This window comes from Centruroides sculpturatus, unplaced genomic scaffold, assembly GCF_000671375.1.
Source record: "Centruroides sculpturatus isolate CEXI.00-Female unplaced genomic scaffold, Cexi_2.0 scaffold422, whole genome shotgun sequence".
Classification (NCBI taxonomy): domain Eukaryota; kingdom Metazoa; phylum Arthropoda; class Arachnida; order Scorpiones; family Buthidae; genus Centruroides; species Centruroides sculpturatus.
This window is the reverse complement of record NW_019384777.1, coordinates 86,761-106,999: the sequence shown is the minus strand read 5'-3', so window position 1 is coordinate 106,999 and position 20,239 is coordinate 86,761. Positions and strand designations below refer to the sequence as shown.

General features: G+C 30.8%; 1 protein-coding gene across 1 annotated transcript in view; it reads left to right on the top strand.

The window, feature by feature from the left end:
- The window catches only part of LOC111629098 (lysosomal alpha-mannosidase-like), a 71,470-nt gene that overhangs the window by 46,597 nt on the left and 4,634 nt on the right, over positions 1-20,239 (top strand). The window contains exons 3-22 of the mRNA XM_023372962.1: positions 5,202-5,375; positions 5,565-5,758; positions 5,833-5,938; positions 6,007-6,104; positions 6,194-6,265; positions 6,352-6,468; positions 6,538-6,786; positions 6,920-6,986; positions 7,102-7,141; positions 7,234-7,303; positions 7,397-7,516; positions 7,591-7,707; positions 7,782-7,908; positions 7,983-8,056; positions 8,139-8,354; positions 8,465-8,601; positions 8,706-8,712; positions 9,774-9,860; positions 9,940-10,179; positions 10,442-10,591. Of these exons, the coding sequence (XP_023228730.1) occupies positions 5,202-5,375; positions 5,565-5,758; positions 5,833-5,938; positions 6,007-6,104; positions 6,194-6,265; positions 6,352-6,468; positions 6,538-6,786; positions 6,920-6,986; positions 7,102-7,141; positions 7,234-7,303; positions 7,397-7,516; positions 7,591-7,707; positions 7,782-7,908; positions 7,983-8,056; positions 8,139-8,354; positions 8,465-8,601; positions 8,706-8,712; positions 9,774-9,860; positions 9,940-10,179; positions 10,442-10,591 (2,462 nt within the window). The remainder of the gene's footprint in view (positions 1-5,201; positions 5,376-5,564; positions 5,759-5,832; positions 5,939-6,006; positions 6,105-6,193; positions 6,266-6,351; positions 6,469-6,537; positions 6,787-6,919; positions 6,987-7,101; positions 7,142-7,233; positions 7,304-7,396; positions 7,517-7,590; positions 7,708-7,781; positions 7,909-7,982; positions 8,057-8,138; positions 8,355-8,464; positions 8,602-8,705; positions 8,713-9,773; positions 9,861-9,939; positions 10,180-10,441; positions 10,592-20,239) is intronic.

Sequence of the window (20,239 nt, the reverse complement as noted above, 5' to 3'; positions counted from 1 at the left end):
AATGCGGCCCAATAAACGTGTAAACAAAACCGACAAATGTTTTAATTTTTTTATTATTTATTTATTTTTATTCGTAGGACAGTTGATATCTACTAATAAATACACATAAAAACAAAGACAGCAATTGAATAAAATTAAAAATACGTTAAATTAAATACAATATACATTAAAACAAAAAAGTATAAAAGTTCTTCAAAAAAACTTATTTTCGTAGAACTGCTTTTTTTATGTGTTTTGTTAACAGCTTCTGACATATAATAATTAACGATGCTACCAGTACGTTGTTTCAAAACATTTCCTAAGTTGGGAAGAATTTATAGTTAATAACTTTTATGTAATTGTTGTCTTTGTTTTTATGTATATTTCTTAATAAATAACAACTGTCCTTCGAATAAAAATAAATAAATAATGTACACATGACATGTATAAATATGTTTAAATATGTTTGTTAATTACAAAATCGTTCTTTCAACTCGTATTGTTAATATATAGCCTATACTGTATATGTATCTGCCAAATCGTATGCTTTCTAATCGTGCAAATTTTTTTAAATTTCTGTCGCCAATTAATCTCTCCCACTTGATTTTTTGCCCATTGTGAATCGCCTAGCTATCATGTATCCAGCTGACGTCTCAACCGATCCGGCCGTCTATATTATGGCATATTCAAACTCTAGGTCTCTAAATTTGTGATTCTGGGTTCCGAAAATTTATTTTGCTAATAGTCTTCGAGGTTCATAAAACGTGCCACTAGTTATATTAATAAACTAATATGAGAAACAAAAAATTTCTATGGTTTTGCTACAGCTATTATTTCTCCATAAAATTATGCATTTACAAGGAAATAAATTAAGCTAATATCAATAAAAGTAGCCATATTAGAAACTAACTTATACGAAAATTTTTAATTTTTAGTTTAAAGATCTCGTTTTCTTTTATTAGATACTTATACAGCTTATATAAAATATAATGTAATGAATATCTACAAACATCGCTGAACCCGATATATAATATAGCTAAACACCAACCAAATGCCGAAATTCTATCGGGCTAGTTTAAGGCTAATTACTACATGAATTACGTAACTAATTTAGCTGTAGAGGTAAGCGTTAGGCGCCATCTCTTATTAACATTAATAATTATAAATAAAATTAATTAATTTAAGTAATTTAGAACCGCTGGGAGAAAAAATCGGCCCGGAGCGGAACTCGAACCCACAACTCCTGCTTACCGTGCAGATGCGTTGCCAGTTACGTTATTCAGACCTCCAGTCCGAGTCCCGCTCCGGGCCGATTGGTTACGTAATTAATGTAGTAATTAGCCTTAAACTAGCCCGATAGAATTTCGGCATTTGGTTGGTGTTTAGCTGTAATGAATATCTTTATTTTTATTTGTAAACTTATACATAGTGTCCTTATTATACGCTGTTGATTAATTAGAGAGTGAATTCGAATAATGTCCAAAAATCCGGATTACTCGGAAATTAGGATTGTCCGGATTCATGGGTGCCAACTCAAATGGTCCAGAACCCGTTCCGATCTCCAATAATTTTTTAAGTTGTGTCGGCCCCCAAATTTGAACGTTAAAAATTATTTATATCTTTCGACCTCGAAAGATCTAACATATGTATGGTCTGGATGCGGTTCTGAAACTGCATCCAGACCATAGATATGTTAGGTGCTGCCTGGTCGAAATAGCCTCTCTTGACCAATACCAGATACCAGAAGGTGAAAAATGAAAATGATTTTATTTTTCACCTTCTTTCACTTTGGGGTGGTCTGTCACTGAAGACGTTATTGGAAGACCGAACGGGCTCCGATCGCTTGGAGTTGGTGTCTATGCTGAAAGTGTGTGGGAGACCGAACTACTTCCAGCGCTCGAGATAGGTGTTGATTCGGTAGCTAAGCTGATTTTCTGTCAGTTTTGTGTCTTTTGGTTTTCTTCTAGATCAGGGGTGTCCAACTTGCAGCCCGCGGGCCGTATGCGGCCCAAGGCAAGATCGAATGCGGCCCAATAAACGTGTAAACAAAACCGACAAATCGTTTTATTTTATTTATTTTTTTATTTCAACGGCATAAACTCAAAAAAAAAGTTTCACAAAGCCGTAAATTTTTATACATATTTTATTTTTGAGTGAAAAGGAAATATTTTCAAATACTTGGAAATGTGTGAATGACGAAGGAATACTATATAAAGCTGGAGTTGTGACTCAAAGGATTATAGACCCAAATTTGAAAAAAGGAGAGAAAGGCCAAAAGATAAAAAGTAGTGAGAAAAGTTAAATAGACTTCCTGTTATGCAAATATTTACCCTTAATTTTTCAACCTTCCTTACTACTTTTTATCTTTTGGCCTTTCTCTTCTTTTCTCAAATTTGGGTCTATAATCCTTTGAGTTCCAACTCCAGCATTATTTAGTACTCTTTCCAGCATTGCAAGATTTGGCTACTTTGCACCAAATTTGGCTACCCTTTTTTTTACTTTGGCATAAAAATTATCATTTTGCACATTGGCTACTTGGGCTACATATTATTTATAAATATATTAGTCGAATTAAAATGCACTTTAAAATGGTGTTTCGTAGTTTTTTTATTAATAAGAGATCGAAATAAAACAAATATTTGTGTTTTTCAAATAAATTTTTGTTTGTCTCCTTTGTAATAGGCTAAATGAATTTATCTATTTCTAAGTAAAAATTGAAAGTGTCTGTAGAAGTAATTTTTTAAAATATCCTTTTTCGTAATAAAGTTTTAATATTCACTACTATAATCTAGACATGTTAATCCTTAAATATACTTGTATATTTAAGGATTAACATGTCTAGGATTAATCATGTATATTTAGGATTAATCCTAAATATACTTGTATATTTAAGGATTAGGTCGCAAATATATTATATATACTTGTGGCCCAAAACGCCATGACTCCTTCCAATGTGGCCCAGAGGAACAAAAAGGTTGGACACCCCTGTTCTAGATTTTTGTTTTTTGGATATTTGTATACTTGGTCTGGTTTTTGCTACTGTTTCTACATTTGGTGATCCGCATTTCAGTTAAGTGCTACATACTTTTTCAATTGCTTTTTATGAGTAAAAATTGGGATTTTTTTTTTGTTTATTCTATCTAATTTTAATGCAGCTTTTTTTTATACCGAGACTGCTACTTTTAGTGCTAGCTATTTCGTTATCCAATTTTCATTTTTAAAAAAATCTCTCGAACAGTTTCAAAATAATATACTTTTACGGTGTTTTTCGCCGTCTTTTTATACGATGATAAAATAAACTATATTTCGACATCATAATCTGATGTCGAAATATAGTTAAATATAGACATCATTATCTGATCATTATCTGATGTCGAAATATAGCAACAAAATAAGACTTTTTATAAGAAAATGTGTTTTGTTGAACTCCTAAATTATTTTTCTAAATTAAAGATGACCCAAAAGTTAGTTGAAAAGTTAGATTTGTTTCCAGATTACTTTTGGATAAAGCGATTGAACACGAACCGATTTCTAGCTTTTTAAAATAATTATTAATAAATAATTTGGTTAATTAACTTTTGTATTATTCTGTAAATAAGTTTTTTATAAGACAAATAATTTTATTATAATTTGAAAAACCAATCATTTGTTCTCATAAAACTTGCTTGTTTCGAGTAACTTTTGATGTTATATCGAATAATTTAAATACTTTTAACGGTATTCAGCAAAAATTATTTTAATCTTAACATTTATTCATGAAAGTTCTTTAATACTTAATTTATTAATAAATATATTTTAACTGTTTCCATTAAATTCCCTGACATTCTTGACTGTTATAACATTCGACGTGTTAAAAGACGTGGGTTTGATTCCTAATATTTTATAATGCAAATTATAGAGTAATAACTTATTATCACATAAAAAATCAATAAATTTAAATAATAAAAATTCAGTTTCTAATCGAAACTAAACTAAATTTTATATTAAATATACAGAAAGGTCTAAAAGTCAGTTAACCGTATTCTGTGTTGTTTATGCTTATAAATGGTAAACTGAGTTTGGAACATTCCGATGAAAAAATAAAAAAATAAATTAAATATATAATTGTCTTCAATAAATATAGCAGTGGATTTTATAATGGTTAGCTAACTTTTGGATCATGTTATATATAATTTTAATTTATAATAACTTCAAAATGAATTTTTTAATGAGACTATCCTAACATTCCATTACAATTAAATACCTTCTTGAAAAATTAAAATTTATTTTATAAAAATAAATTACGAATGCACGTATTTAAATATTTTTTAAAAATATTACAAAACATGTAAAACGTTTTAATCAAAATTTAGCAATTAAGTTATTGCTAGGGTGTAAAATTACTGGCTTTAAGGTAAGTAATATATGATATTTACACGCGTTAGAAATTTATTTTCTTAATTTTATATACTTGTAAACCTATTTTTCTAAGAAACAGAATTGTGAAATTTGAAAATAAATGAAAAAGCAATATAAATTTTTTTTTTATGAATTTTTATTTCATCTCTTTAAATATTGATAAAAATTCCTGTTTGATAATTCTTAATTTCCTTTAAAATTTATATTAAATATTTGATTATTTTAACAAATAAACTCGTGTTCTGTGAAACATTTCTTAAATCTTAAAGAATATTTAATAAACAAATGACACCCTAAGAACAAACTGTAATATTTAAATAACTCCACCTTAAGGAAGAAATTAAATAGAAGAAAATATATTTTGAACTAGATAGGAACCGATCTTTCGTCGTAAATCAGTACATAAGGACATAGGTTCGGTTCCTATGCTGAATAGGAACCGAACCTATGTCCTAAAATCCACTTTGAGAACTCGCTTTGTACTGTACATGTTGAATAGAATTCGTACGGAACCTTCATTCTAGTAGTCACATTTCATATACTGAACAGTATTTTATTTTACATACAGATATATTTCGTACCAAACTCGCCTCTTGAAAGCTACATTTCATCCACTCAATACAAATGAAATTCACATTTAAGAAGCCATTTTCTTATACTTTATATGAACGGTACCTATGTTTTATATATACGTTTGATTCGTATTCAGCGTATGAAATGCTAACAAAACATAAGATCAAAAATTTTTCTTTCTAACTTATGATAAAATGTAATAAAATTGACAAATAAAATTATAAACATTTAAGAATTATTTACATTTGTAGCTAAGACGGATATACAGAGAGCAGGTGTGCAGTATATATTGGACTCAGTAGTAGATTCTTTGCTGAAGAAACCTGAGAGAAAGTTCATTTATGTAGAAACTGCATTTTTTTGGCGTTGGTGGAAAGAACAAGACGACCATGTTCATGATTTAATGCGAAAATTGATTATGAGTGGTAAAGTATTAATTTTTTCAGTTATTCAATGAGTTCGTAAGCTCGAAATTTTAATTCCCTTATAAGACCTACAAATATCTGTAACTTTATTTTATTCTTATAAGCCAAGCACTTCCATAATATCTGAGTTCTATTTTTCCATACATTATGAATGATACCACGTTTAATATAGTTTATACGTCTCTTCAGGTCAACTAGAATTTATTAGTGGTGGATGGTGCATGAATGATGAAGGAGCAGCACATTATAATGCCATCATTGATCAGATGACATTTGGTTTCAAAAGACTTAAAGAAACATTTGGAAATTGTGGAATACCGCATATTGGATGGCAGATTGATCCATTTGGTCACTCAGCTGAACAAGCATCGTTATTTGCTCAAGTGAGATTTTCATAAATAGATTGTCGAAATCTTTTTAAATAAATATAAAATATCTAATAAATTCAATTTTTTAGATGGGTTTTGATGGATATTTTCTAGGACGAATTGATTTTCAAGATAAAATGAGGAGAGAGAGCATGAAACAAATGGAATTTATATGGAAAGCTAGTCAAAATATAGGTAATAAATTTTAAATTTCTTACATAAATTTAATAAATCATTTTAATTGAAATTTCAATAAAATTTAGGTAAAGAAGGTACAATTTTTACAAGTATCCTCCCAAATACTTACAGCCCACCGGCAGGTTTCTGTTTCGACCTATTATGTGATGATCAACCCATTATGGTAGTAATATTTACATTAATTTCATAAGTTTATAAAATAAAATTTAATTTAGTACGTTAAAACATTCATTTTTATAAAATATTTTCCAGGACGATCCTAGAATGGAAGGCTACAATGTTAATGAAAGAGTGGAAGAATTTATTAAAATTATAATGAATGAAGTAGAGATTATATAAAATACTATACAATATAATATAATAATATAATTAAGTTTCTAAAATAATATATACTTTTTACATTAATTTAGGCTAAAAATTATCGTACAAATCATATTATCATGACTATGGGCAATGATTTTAATTATCAATATGCAGAATCTTGGTTTAAGAATTTGGATAAACTTATGTATTATGTTAATCAGCAAGTAAGAAGATTATTTTAATAACTATTTTTATATATATTATTTTTTAAAATAAATGTTTGAAATTTTCAGCAAAAACATGGAAGAAAAATAAATGTTTTCTATTCAACTCCATCTTGTTATTTAAAAGCTGTACAGAAGAAAAATGAGACATGGAAAATCAAAACTGATGACTTTTTTCCTTACGCAAGTGATCCTCACGCTTTCTGGACTGGATATTTTACTAGTAGACCTTCAGTTAAAGGATACNAACTTAATTTAAACTATAAAATACTTTCACTCTCGTCTTGCAGATTTATGTTTAATCTTTACAATATTACTGTTAATTTATTATATTATAATCTAAATTTTATATTTTAAAACTTAAAAAATATATTTAATATATAATATTTATTAATAACATTGCATGCTAAGTACTTTTGATGAGTATAAAATATAAATATATTTTAATTAGGTTGGAAAACAATTGCTTGCAAATGCTGGATTAACTCAGGAAGAGCATTTAGAATTAACTAAATTAAGTAAAATATATTTAATTTTTTTGAAATTTAAAGTTTAATTTTAATTTTTGATGAATATAATAATATAATATAATAAATATAATTAATAAACTAAATAACAATTTTAAATTTCCAGGAGAGGCTTTGGGTGTTGCACAGCATCATGATGCTATCAGGTGAAAGAATATTGATAAATTAAACTTAAAATTTAATTTAATGAATAAAATAGAACAATATTATCGTAATTTTCTGGAATTTTATAAAATAGTGGGACTGCTAAACAAGCTGTTACTGACGATTATGTGAAGCGAGTTTCACAGGGGATAGACAGTTGTCAGGTGAAAAAACATTATATCGCCTCACTCTATTGATCTTGAATGTTTGATGAATATTTGGTATAATAGTGCGTTTATAATATATATAATTTTTAGAGCGTTATTAATAAAGCCTACAAGAAAATAATGCCTATTAGTAGCGCACCTGCACCTGATCAAATTTTCTGTAATTATCTGAATATAAGTGAATGTGCTGTAACTGAAAACAGCAATTTGGTAACATATTTTTAAAATATATTAGAATTAGTATTTTAATTTTATATTTAAATTTATTCGTTTTAATTTTTAAGATTGCTGTAACTATATATAACCCAATTGCTAAGAATATAAGTAATTATGTACGTCTTCCTGTAAAATTAAGCGGTTATCAAGTTACGGACTTTCAAGATCATTCTGTTGATTCGCAGGTATTAAAATATATTTTAATTTAATTAATTATTTATTTTTCATGAATAAAACCACATTTTTCATATTTTTATAGCTGATTCCCATATCAAAAAATGTCATCAATATTCCAGGAAGGAAAAGTAATGCTACTCACGAGTTGGTGTTTAAAGTAAATCTACCTCCTCTTGGCTATTCGACATATTTTGTTAATAAAACAAACAGTACGATACTTAAATTTAATAAATTATTTTTGAAAAAGTGTTTTATATTTATATTTTTCATTAATTTTATTCAGATGCTACATTATTAAGAAGACAACTTTCTAGAAAGTATTACTCGCATCGAGATAAGATTGTACTGAAGAATAATGTAAATTATTATAATTTTTAAAAAGATATATGTATTTTTTATAAAAATGCAATAAATTTATTTAATTTTTTATTTGTTTTAGCATTTCGCATTATATTTTTCTAAAGAAGGTGGTTTAAAATATGCAATTACTAAAGAAGGCATTCATTTACCTATAAATCAGTCATATTATTGGTATCGTGCTATGAATGGAAATAATTCTAAAATTAATTTCCGTGCTTCAGGAGCTTATATTTTTAGACCCAATGGAACTGAACCATATATTTTTAATGAAACTTCATCTGCTTATGCATATTTGGTATTTATTTAATTTACGATATAAATAAAGTTTCTATAGTATTTAAGTTCTAGTAAAAGTATGGAATCGCTTTAATCACAAGGAAATTTAATGTATTTGAATTTTTAAAGGGACCCATAGTTAAAGAAATTCATCAGACTTTTAGTTCGTGGATAACTCAAGTAATTCGAATCTACAAAGATGAAGAATATGCTGAATTTGATTGGGTTATTGGCCCAATTCCTGTTAAGCAAGTAGCTTTTAATTAGCAAAGTCTTACTTATTTTATTATATTATTATTATTTTTTTGGTATTATATCAGAATAAGGAAGTACACTACTAAAAATGCAGTAATTCTGATAATACAAATAGTCTCAAAGTAATATGTCTAGTCACCTTGGTGAAATGTTTAAATCAGTAACAACAGACTACAATCATGAATATTATCAGTTGACTAATATCAGAATTAGCAAGTTCTAAAACAAATAAGTTATACACTCGTCGAAAGTGCTTGTGTTAATGCTAAAGGAACTTTATTAATGCTGAACTCAGTGAATTTTCATCCAGAAACTAAATAAGTTACAATCCACTTATAAAACTTTGCTTATTATCAGATTTTGGTTATAGTTATCATTAGGTGTTCATGTACAGTACTTAGGCATTTTTTATTTCTCATTTCAAAGCTGTCATTTTCTCACCATCAGCCTCAGCATGCATTTGATAACTTGCAATTTTTATCACTATCAATCATGTTTTAAATGTTAATCATAATTTTCATGCAGTGTAATGGTTTAAATTTCTAACATAACTTACTTCAGTTATACCATTCAATTTAATATATCCAATTTTATTAACACAATGATATAAAATAAAATCAATAATAATAATCTCAAATTATATACTTTTCTATCTGTAAAATCTTACTTACAGTCACTTTACATTATGAAGAGTATAGAGTACAGTAGAGCATCGATTATCCGACCCCTGATTAACCGTCACATCGGTTAACCAATCGTTCTAGTCGGCAAATTTCAAATGTCCGCTAGTGATGTGGCATTACAATATTTGGCTATATCTTGGCTACTTTAATATTATTTTTGTTAAATATTTGCATGTTTTAGCTGGCATCAATGGCTCGACCATTGAAGGGAGGCCAATATTTAAACAAGACTTAATTTTCTAATTATGAGTGGTTGTTTGTTTCGTGAGCAATAAAATAATTTAAAAATAATTTTTAACGATACAATAGCGACAATTATTATTTAAAAAAGAAATTTGTTAGGCTAAACATTGATGAAAATTCAACGCAAAGTTGGTTAATAGCGATAATAATAATAAACTAATTACATGGGATATACTAATATCCTAATATACTATACTANACTAATACATTTATAATTTTGTTTATACATAAATCGCTTTTGTTTAATATGTTTTAAGGACAAAAGTAAAAATATCCAGTTGACAATTTTGAACGATCGTTCTCAAGGAGGAAGTAGTTTAAAGAGTGGTTCCATTGAATTAATGGTAAGAAAATTAAATTAAACATATATATTTACACACTTAAACTTTGTTTTATTTGTAAATATTATATTTTATTATGTAGATTCATCGACGTTTGTTACATGATGATGCGTTTGGAGTCGGAGAGGCATTGAACGAATTAGGTGTTGATGGACGTGGTTTAGTTGTAAAAGGAAGACACTATTTAATTCTTTCTGATATCAATTCTGCTGCCTCCAAACATAGGATATTAGCAGAAAAATTGTTTATGGCTCCTTTGTTATCATTTGCAACAATTAAATCTCAGTCAGTTGCAAAATACATGTCTAATTTCCATACACAGGTATATTAATTACTTCTTTAGTTTTTCATGTCTTATATGGAGTTGCTATTATATATTTATCGTGTCATTTTTTTTTTATTTTGTTCACTTATTTTCCTTTTCCTTCAGATCAACTTCGATACGGTCTACCTATCTTCTCCTTGGTTTACCTCTATTTCTTTTTCACATAATTTCTGCTTCTGTCAGTACATAGTTATCCTCCTTTATATTATAGCCATATATTATTTTTAAATTTTAATTTGAAATAATTTATGTTTTATAGGCTTCTTTTCTATCCAAACCTCTGCCTCCGAATGTACATTTATTAACTTTAGAGCCATGGAATGGTAAAATTTTACTCAGATTAGAACACATGTTTGAAAGCTTTGAAGACCCTAACGATTTGTCAAAACCTGTAAATGTTTCATTGATTGTAAGTATTGTTATTTTATTTATTAGAGAGGTTGCGGCCGACGTTTTTATCGCGAAAACGTGTACGTCGGCCGTTCAGCGCCGCCTTCCTGTAAGCCTAGAAGTTTGACAATGGCGTTTGATACGTCGAGCATGATTCCACTGACGTTCCAAACGCCATTGTCAAACTTCTAGGCTTACAGGAAGGCGGCGCTGAACGGCCGACGTACACGTTTTCGCGATGAAAACGTCGGCCGCAACCTATCTATTATCTGAATTTTAAATGCTTCTGAGTTTATAATTACATCTTCAATACATATAGTGACCCAAAACTGAATTATATTTTAAAAACGTTTAAATCAGAATTGAAACAGCGAAATTATTGATACAATTCCTTCACTTTAAGAAATGGAGTCATGAGTAATAACATATAGCTGGTTAACTGATTTTTGATCTACCCTGTACATTTTCACATACACATTTTCTCAATTTTCATAAATTTAGCAATACAAATACCGTATATAGACGTCTTCAATGTCTGTGAATTAGTCTTCAGTATTTTTCATTGTGAATGATATTATCTCCAAATCGTGACATTTAAACTAGCAAAATCAAACTTCGTATCTCTTACTTACTATATATAATTCTTGGAATCATCCCAAGAGGATCTTTAATCACACTAATGCCAATTAAGATCAGTGTGATTGCAGTATGGACATTTTCGATCATTGTCAATGTCCTCTCACTCCAACCTGATTTATGATTACAACAGAGGTAGAGGATGTAAAAGTACGGATCAAGCTTGTATTGATGCGAGCATCTGGCACATTTCTGTGATAATTCAAGTTGAAGTGTTGCTTGAATATATCCTGTACAGCAACTAGAGAATTGTTATTTTTGAAATAAGTCTCTATCACGAGGACGCATTGTTTTGTGGTCGGTTGCATGTCGAAAAAAAATGGCAGCTCGATAATGACAGAAAAAGAGTAGACAAGACAAATATTTACAAGACTTTCTTACTATATTTATACATAACTGTGTATAAATATACAGTAGAACCTCGATTATCCGGACTAATTGGGGATGAAGGTAGTCCGGATAAGGAAAAATCCGGATAATCGAAACAAATACTTTAATTTGTCTTTTGATGATAATACAACACGTTTTCTTTTCGATGACATATCGGTAATATTAAAAATAAATACCGTATTTAAATCGTGATCAAATTTTCAAGAAACAAAAGTTCGTATTGAATTTGGACTACTACTGACCAGCGCTAACAGACTAGCTATTGTTTAAAAGGCCCTCTGGCGGCTCAAGAAGACGGATTTTATAAAAATAAAAAGCAGTTGAAACTGAATTTTAATGAATAAAAATTTGACAAACTATTTATCGTTTTATGACAAGTAAAATTTTTTCGTCGCGTTCGCGGCTTTTAAGTAATGCATAAACCTTCGAGGCGCGAGGCCCTTCGGACCGCGAGGCATAGGCGGTGGCCCACGTCGTCCATGCCTTACGCCGCCCTTGGTCATAGAAATTATGTAATTTGAATATAAATTATTTATAAATACGTATGTCAAGTTATATTTTTATTACTACGTAAAATATATTTAAGAGTTTACTACCACTGTGCCGGGTGAGACGTTGTTGAAACAAAAAAGTTATGCATTCATCACGTACATTAACAGTGTCGTAATTTGCCAAGTGCAAATCAGCAAATTCGTAAATTTTTGTTTATTTTGAACAATCCGGATAATCGAAAATCCGGATACTAGAGATCCGGATAATCGAGGTTCTACTGTATATTCATATTTATGATTATATATACAGTAAAACCTCTATGGCGACCACCCACGGTTCCTTTAAAAAGTGGTCTTTTAGACAGGTGGTGCTTTAATACTGTATTTCCGTACGTATTTTGCGCACTTTTTAGCCATTTCTACTAAGCAAAACGCACGGTGAGCAAAAATAAGCGAATTTTATATTGGTATTGTATTTTATTCTTATCGGATAACTCGATTTACAGGATTCGTCGTGATTTTATAAGACAGATTTAATACCAATATTTTAAAGATTAATACAATAGTCGCATTTTCTCTATTATAATGTACATTTTTTTCCCCGACTTAATTCAACTTGGTTCTTTGCGTTCGCTCCTCAGTTATGTGTATTACGTCATCAATATACAAGCTCGTCGTATCTCTCCATCACTTTGGTTTTGGTATTCGTTGATTTAGTCTTATTTTAACTTTAAAAATACTGTATATATTTTAAACATTTTCTTAAGTACAATAAGAAAAATTATTAATTAATAAAACGATTTCATTATTTTTTCTCTTTATATGATTTCATTACATTCCGCGATTGTCATTGCGGAATCGAAAAAGAAAGGTTGCCTGTAAAACTGAGATTTGCATTAATGCGTTTATTGTTTTTTGAATATTTTGCGTGCGAAAATTACTTGGATATTATTTTTCTAAAAATATCGTGAAAATAAGGTAGATTGATACAGAAACTATTTATCGCACATGTACTGTATATGAGCTTCAAAATAAATAAATAAAAATAAATTTTATCAAATGATGAGATCAGACGATTATATCGTGTACAATATTAGTACAATTATATCGTGTACAATATTTTATACCGCCAAGGAAAATACTGTAGGTCTACCGTAAAATCAATTTCGTTTTCCCACAGTTAAACTTCGCCGCTAATTGCTGTTGTGATAACTTTAACACGATCTTCTAACGACAGCACTTTGCAATTCTTTCGTTTTTCGGACAATTTCGAACAAACTGAAATGAATTTCCTTTGTTGCTAGACTAATTCAATAACACCTTCACCTAATTTCAAGGGTGGAAGCAGTGCCCGAAATGGGTTCGAACGAGAGTTTAGATTAATTTATTATATTAGGGGGAGACGTTGTTGAACCATAGTTTAGACCAGATATATTCGCGTAAGTGATCGCTTATTACAATTGTTGTATCTTGTTTCGGACCAAAAATCGATGCCCGCGGTCGCTTTACACGGGTGGTCGTTTAATACAGGTAACTTATACGAAGACTCTATGGATAAAGTATTCAGTGCCAGAAACTTTTGCCCGTTTTGACAGGTGCCCGTCGAATGCAGGTAGTGTCCTAAGCAGTTTTCACTGTATATGTAAATTATATATTTTTTCATAAATTATAATTCATAATTTTCCTTATTACTTTAAATTTAGGTATTTTAAGAAAATTTTTGCAAAATATGTAAATTGATCGCTACCTCTTATTTAATTAAAATATATAGGGTGGAAAAGAAAATCACATAACACAACTGCTACAGAATATAGAATGTACCCAAAGTTAATTCGCTCATGTGAGGAACACATTAAACCGAAGGAAAAACTGATTGATGTATGTTACACGCACGGCTGTCACCAAGATGGCGGCCATATTAAATGAATTCCGAAACTGTAAATAGGAAGGAGGTCATGTGACACATCATTTAGGGTCAGAATTTCACAAGGAATTGATTTCCGAGAGATTTATTCACCTACCTCGAACGGTTGTAGAGTTATACACACGTTACATGATTTGCTCAATGTACATTCTATATTCTGTAGCAGGGGTGTTAAACGATTTTCTTTCCCACCCTGTATTTTACTACAGACACACATACACACATACAGTATGGAAAATGTATGTTCTTTCTATAATATAGTAACAAGCTCTCTGACAAAAAAGCTTGAAATATTTTCCTGTCTATAAATCTGGCAATATTGATTATATTACATTTTATAAATAAAATCACTTGAAAGTAGATGCAAAAGTCCTAGCCTACATCGCGAGAATACACACAGAGAATACTCATTGGTCGTTTCATGATGGCATCACACAGTCGAGAAATGCCTTTCTATCTAGTTGATTCTTGAACTAAGCTGTTCGACTATTTTTCATTTTAATATAGCCCACCAGTGGTCAAACGGTCTTCGTACCCTGAACACTGGGAGTTCGGTCATGGGTTCGCTCCTCGCTCGGACGGGTTGGCCACGTGGAGTTTTCCAGGTTTTCTCCATATCTGTAATGCCTAAATAGGGGCCAGTTTCCCTTATAAAGACATCCCAGAAGGCATCCCCTTGGGAGATCGCTGAAGTGTTGCGTTGCCATAACTTAACAAACAACAACATTTTAATATATATAGACAGATGGTGCATTTTATCTGATCCATCACGGTACGTATTTTGCGCACTTTTTAGCCATTTCTACTAAGCAAAACGCACGGTGAGCAAAAATAAGCGAATTTTATATTGGTATTGTATTTTATTCTTATCGGATAACTCGATTTACAGGATTCGTCGTGATTTTATAAGACAGATTTAATACCAATATTTTAAAGATTAATACAATAGTCGCATTTTCTCTATTATAATGTACATTTTTTTCCCCGACTTAATTCAACTTGGTTCTTTGCGTTCGCTCCTCAGTTATGTGTATTACGTCATCAATATACAAGCTCGTCGTATCTCTCCATCACTTTGGTTTTGGTATTCGTTGATTTAGTCTTATTTTAACTTTAAAAATACTGTATATATTTTAAACATTTTCTTAAGTACAATAAGAAAAATTATTAATTAATAAAACGATTTCATTATTTTTTCTCTTTATATGATTTCATTACATTCCGCGATTGTCATTGCGGAATCGAAAAAGGAAGGTTGCCTGTAAAACTGAGATTTGCATTAATGCGTTTATTGTTTTTTGAATATTTTGCGTGCGAAAATCACTTGGATATTATTTTTCTAAAAATATCGTGAAAATAAGGTAGATTGATACAGAAACTATTTATCGCACATGTACTGTATATGAGCTTCAAAATAAATAAATAAAAATAAATTTTATCAAATGATGAGATCAGACGATTATATCGTGTACAATATTAGTACAATTATATCGTGTACAATATTTTATACCGCCAAGGAAAATACTGTAGGTCTACCGTAAAATCAATTTCGTTTTCCCACAGTTAAACTTCGCCGCTAATTGCTGTTGTGATAACTTTAACACGATCTTCTAACGACAGCACTTTGCAATTCTTTCGTTTTTCGGACAATTTCGAACAAACTGAAATGAATTTCCTTTGTTGCTAGACTAATTCAATAACACCTTCACCTAATTTCAAGGGTGGAAGCAGTGCCCGAAATGGGTTCGAACGAGAGTTTAGATTAATTTATTATATTAGGGGGAGACGTTGTTGAACCATAGTTTAGACCAGATATATTCGCGTAAGTGATCGCTTATTACAATTGTTGTATCTTGTTTCGGACCAAAAATCGATGCCCGCGGTCGCGTTACACAGGCGGTCGTTTAATACAGGTAACTTATACGAAGACTCTATGGATAAAGTATTCAGTGCCAGAAACTTTTGCCCGTTTTGACAGGTGCCCGTCGAATGCAGGTAGTGTCCTAAGCAGTTTTCACTGTATATGTAAATTATATATTTTTTCATAAATTATAATTCATAATTTTCCTTATTACTTTAAATTTAGGTATTTTAAGAAAATTTTTGCAAAATATGTAAATTGATCGCTACCTCTTATTTAATTAAAATATATAGGGTGGAAAAGAAAATCACATAACACAACTGCTACAGAATATAGAATGTACCCAAAGTTAATTCGCTCATGTGAGGAACACATTAAACCGAAGGAAAAACTGATTGATGTATGTTACACGCACGGCTGTCACCAAGATGGCGGCCATATTAAATGAATTCCGAAACTGTAAATAGGAAGGAGGTCATGTGACACATCATTTAGGGTCAGAATTTCACAAGGAATTGATTTCCGAGAGATTTATTCACCTACCTCGAACGGTTGTAGAGTTATACACACGTTACATGATTTGCTCAATGTACATTCTATATTCTGTAGCAGGGGTGTTAAACGATTTTCTTTCCCACCCTGTATTTTACTACAGACACACATACACACATACAGTATGGAAAATGTATGTTCTTTCTATAATATAGTAACAAGCTCTCTGACAAAAAAGCTTGAAATATTTTCCTGTCTATAAATCTGGCAATATTGATTATATTACATTTTATAAATAAAATCACTTGAAAGTAGATGCAAAAGTCCTAGCCTACATCGCGAGAATACACACAGAGAATACTCATTGGTCGTTTCATGATGGCATCACACAGTCGAGAAATGCCTTTCTATCTAGTTGATTCTTGAACTAAGCTGTTCGACTATTTTTCATTTTAATATAGCCCACCAGTGGTCAAACGGTCTTCGTACCCTGAACACTGGGAGTTCGGTCATGGGTTCGCTCCTCGCTCGGACGGGTTGGCCACGTGGAGTTTTCCAGGTTTTCTCCATATCTGTAATGCCTAAATAGGGGCCAGTTTCCCTTATAAAGACATCCCAGAAGGCATCCCCTTGGGAGATCGCTGAAGTGTTGCGTTGCCATAACTTAACAAACAACAACATTTTAATATATATAGACAGATGGTGCATTTTATCTGATCCATCACGAACAACTGTTCCAACAAAATATAAAATAATCAATTGAAAATATAGGAAATAAAGCACGGTCGCCTTGAGTAGACACAATTGAGTATTGTGCTTAGATACTTTTCTGTGGCTAGACACTGTTATGATTTCAAGCTAAATTGTGTGAAAGGGGCTTAAAATGAATGGTATTTATTGTATTTTAAACAAGAAAATGATATTTTTCATGCAGAAGAAATTATTGCTAAAGCAGAAAATGTAATAATTAATTTATATTGTATATATAAATACATTGAAATAAATTATATATATAAGTTATTTCAATGTCTCAAGATAAAAAACACACCCTGTATATCATGTACGAAATTAATTTTCCTTAATATTGCACAATATTAAACAGGAAATTTTTCAAAAAATAGTATTAAATAAATTAAATTTTGATAGATTATTTATTTGAAACAGTTTTCCTTGATTATTCAGAATTTTATATATCTGTAGTCCCCGAGTTAAGGTGTGTCAGTCTACCGTTTTGGAGGACGTGGAATCGAATCCGATAGAACAGTTTTCCCAGGAATTTTTCAGGGGCAGTCTTTCCGGATATGTGAAACCCCTTCCTTCATCACCCAGTAATCCCCATTGTGGACCCGGCCGAATCCACGATGGATATAAAAAAAAGCCCTCTTAGATTTTTACACTCCACAGACAGCTGTACTTACTGTATAATGAAATGATAATAAACAAAAGTGGCAAATAAAGAATGAAAGAAAATCGATAAATTTAAGGAAATTATTTTATTCAACATTTTATTTGCCAAAAATACGGCCTCCAACGGTGACACAGGCTTCACACCATCGATGTAGTGACTAATAATGCAACGAATATTCGGTTACTATTCGGTATTCGGGCTATTCGGCCTATGTTTTGCTATTCGGCCGAATACCGAATACCTAAAAAAGGAGTAAGAAATAACAAAAACATAGTAAAGTAATCATTTTGGTAACTTTTATTAATGCTGAATATACATTTCAAGTTCGATAAAGCGCAATTTTTGCTTATTTAAGTAAAAGATCAAAGGAAAAGTAATGTAATTAAGTTATTTTTTAAGAGATCAAAAAAAGTAACAAATCAAATGAAAACTACCTACTTATTATGTAGTTTAGTCATCTATATACTCGTATATAAAAGAACAAGTCCTGATAGGATAATTAATGTAGAGCCAAAACTACTGGTGCTAGAAACTTAAAAATTTGAAGGTGTTCCTTTTGTAAAGTTGAGGCGTGCTAGGAAAAGATTTTACGAAATTCAACCCTAAAGGGGTGAAAGAAAGGGATAAAAAAATTTGTATGAAAATTTTTATTGCGTGGGCACATTAGATCGAAACTTAGGTCATAAAATGTGAAAATAATAACAATTAATGATCTTAAAGCGTTTTTATGAAATCATCCCTTACTATAAACTTAAAAATTAAATTAACTGTTTTGTTTCATTGTATAGAATTATTTATCATAACTGAAGTTCCAGACAGTTTGGTAGCCTGAACGCCCCAAGGCTTTCGCCCGTGCACGCTAAGTGACTTTCATTACAAGAATTTAGCTTTCCGAAATCTATCAGAACAATTATTTATTTCGCGCCAATAAGCTGTCTCGACTTATTCGATTATGTTGTCAACTCAATTTTATATTTATTTTCACATTTTCACTTCGCGGTCCTTCTCTGTTTTTTTTTCCGTTATTTACACGTGTAGGTCATTTCATTGTTATCCACATTTGATATCATCACTTATCATATACTGCCATGACGCTCGTGTCTGTCCGTTACAACTGTCAAGACTTAACGCGATTGGCATAGCTTAGTGACAGCGGGCCAATAGAGAGCAGGGTGCGCGAACCTTGCCGTAATTCAGTTTGCGCGCAAATTTTCGTACCTGCGTTAATCAAGCCGAATAGTTTGGATGAATATTCGGTATTCGGCCTGAGGCCGAATATACTATTCGTTGTATCACTATAGTGACCGCCGTACGTTGGCCCTCTAGCGCTTCACTATTTGAGTTCCGAGCATGCATTGTAGGGTGATTTGTGCTTGTCTAATTGTGTTCTATCACCTCCTAACGTTGTACCATGAGTTTTGATATATCCTGTATATTAATTAAAAATTTTATTTCAAATTTATGATAATGTTTAGCACTGTAATTTGATAAATTATTGATCAAGTTTACATTATTAAAGAATTAGGCTATATAAATTATTATATTTATACTTAAATACAGTAGACTCCCCGTATAAAACGGGTTCACATAATGCGGATTCGTAGATCACGGCGAAAAAATTGCAACCGTATTCGTATAAAGACGCTAAAAGAGACACGTGTAACGCGGTAAAACGTCATCGCCGACTCGTGTCGCGACAGGATTGGTCGAAGCTAGACCAATAGCGGATATTGCACAAACCTTTGAGTTTAAATGAGTAGCGGACCTACTAAAAACCATTTATTATTTAACGGCCATAAAAATTATGTTTATATTAATGATGTATCCAAAGTTCAGCAAAGTTTTCGCAAAAAAATAATTTATCAGGAAGCACGTGCCTGCCGTTCGATGCGTTGCTCCGCGACGAAAACAAGCTTAAGCAATGGTGTCGTCGAACGTATACTATAAACAAAAAATTGTAGGATTACTTACCGAGTGTGCACTACACTCGGTAAGTAATCCTACAATTTTTTGTTTATAGTATAGTTTATACGGATTACTCACAAAATTTTATACGTGTTTTGGAAATGTTGAGTCGAATTAGTCTAGAATCGGTTAATTTTATAGAAGAAAACCTTTCAAACAGCCGTAATCCGTAAACTGCACACGTGCCGGGCTGTGATTGGCTCATGTATTTAAGGATTTCTACAACGTGAAATTCTTATGAAGTGGAACGTATCTACCGCGTTATAGGGGGAGGGGTCGACTGTAATATATAGTTTGTATAAAAATATATTGCGATGTATTTATTCGAGGATAGTCATAAAGTAAACCAAGTCCATACAAACTATTTTAGAGGTAATGAACTATTTAGGAAATTTTTTAAGATTAATAAAATAATAATAATAATAATATTCAAAATACATTAATGGGTATAACGAACAATGCATAATACAGCATCTTTTCAAACATAAAATGCAGAAAAG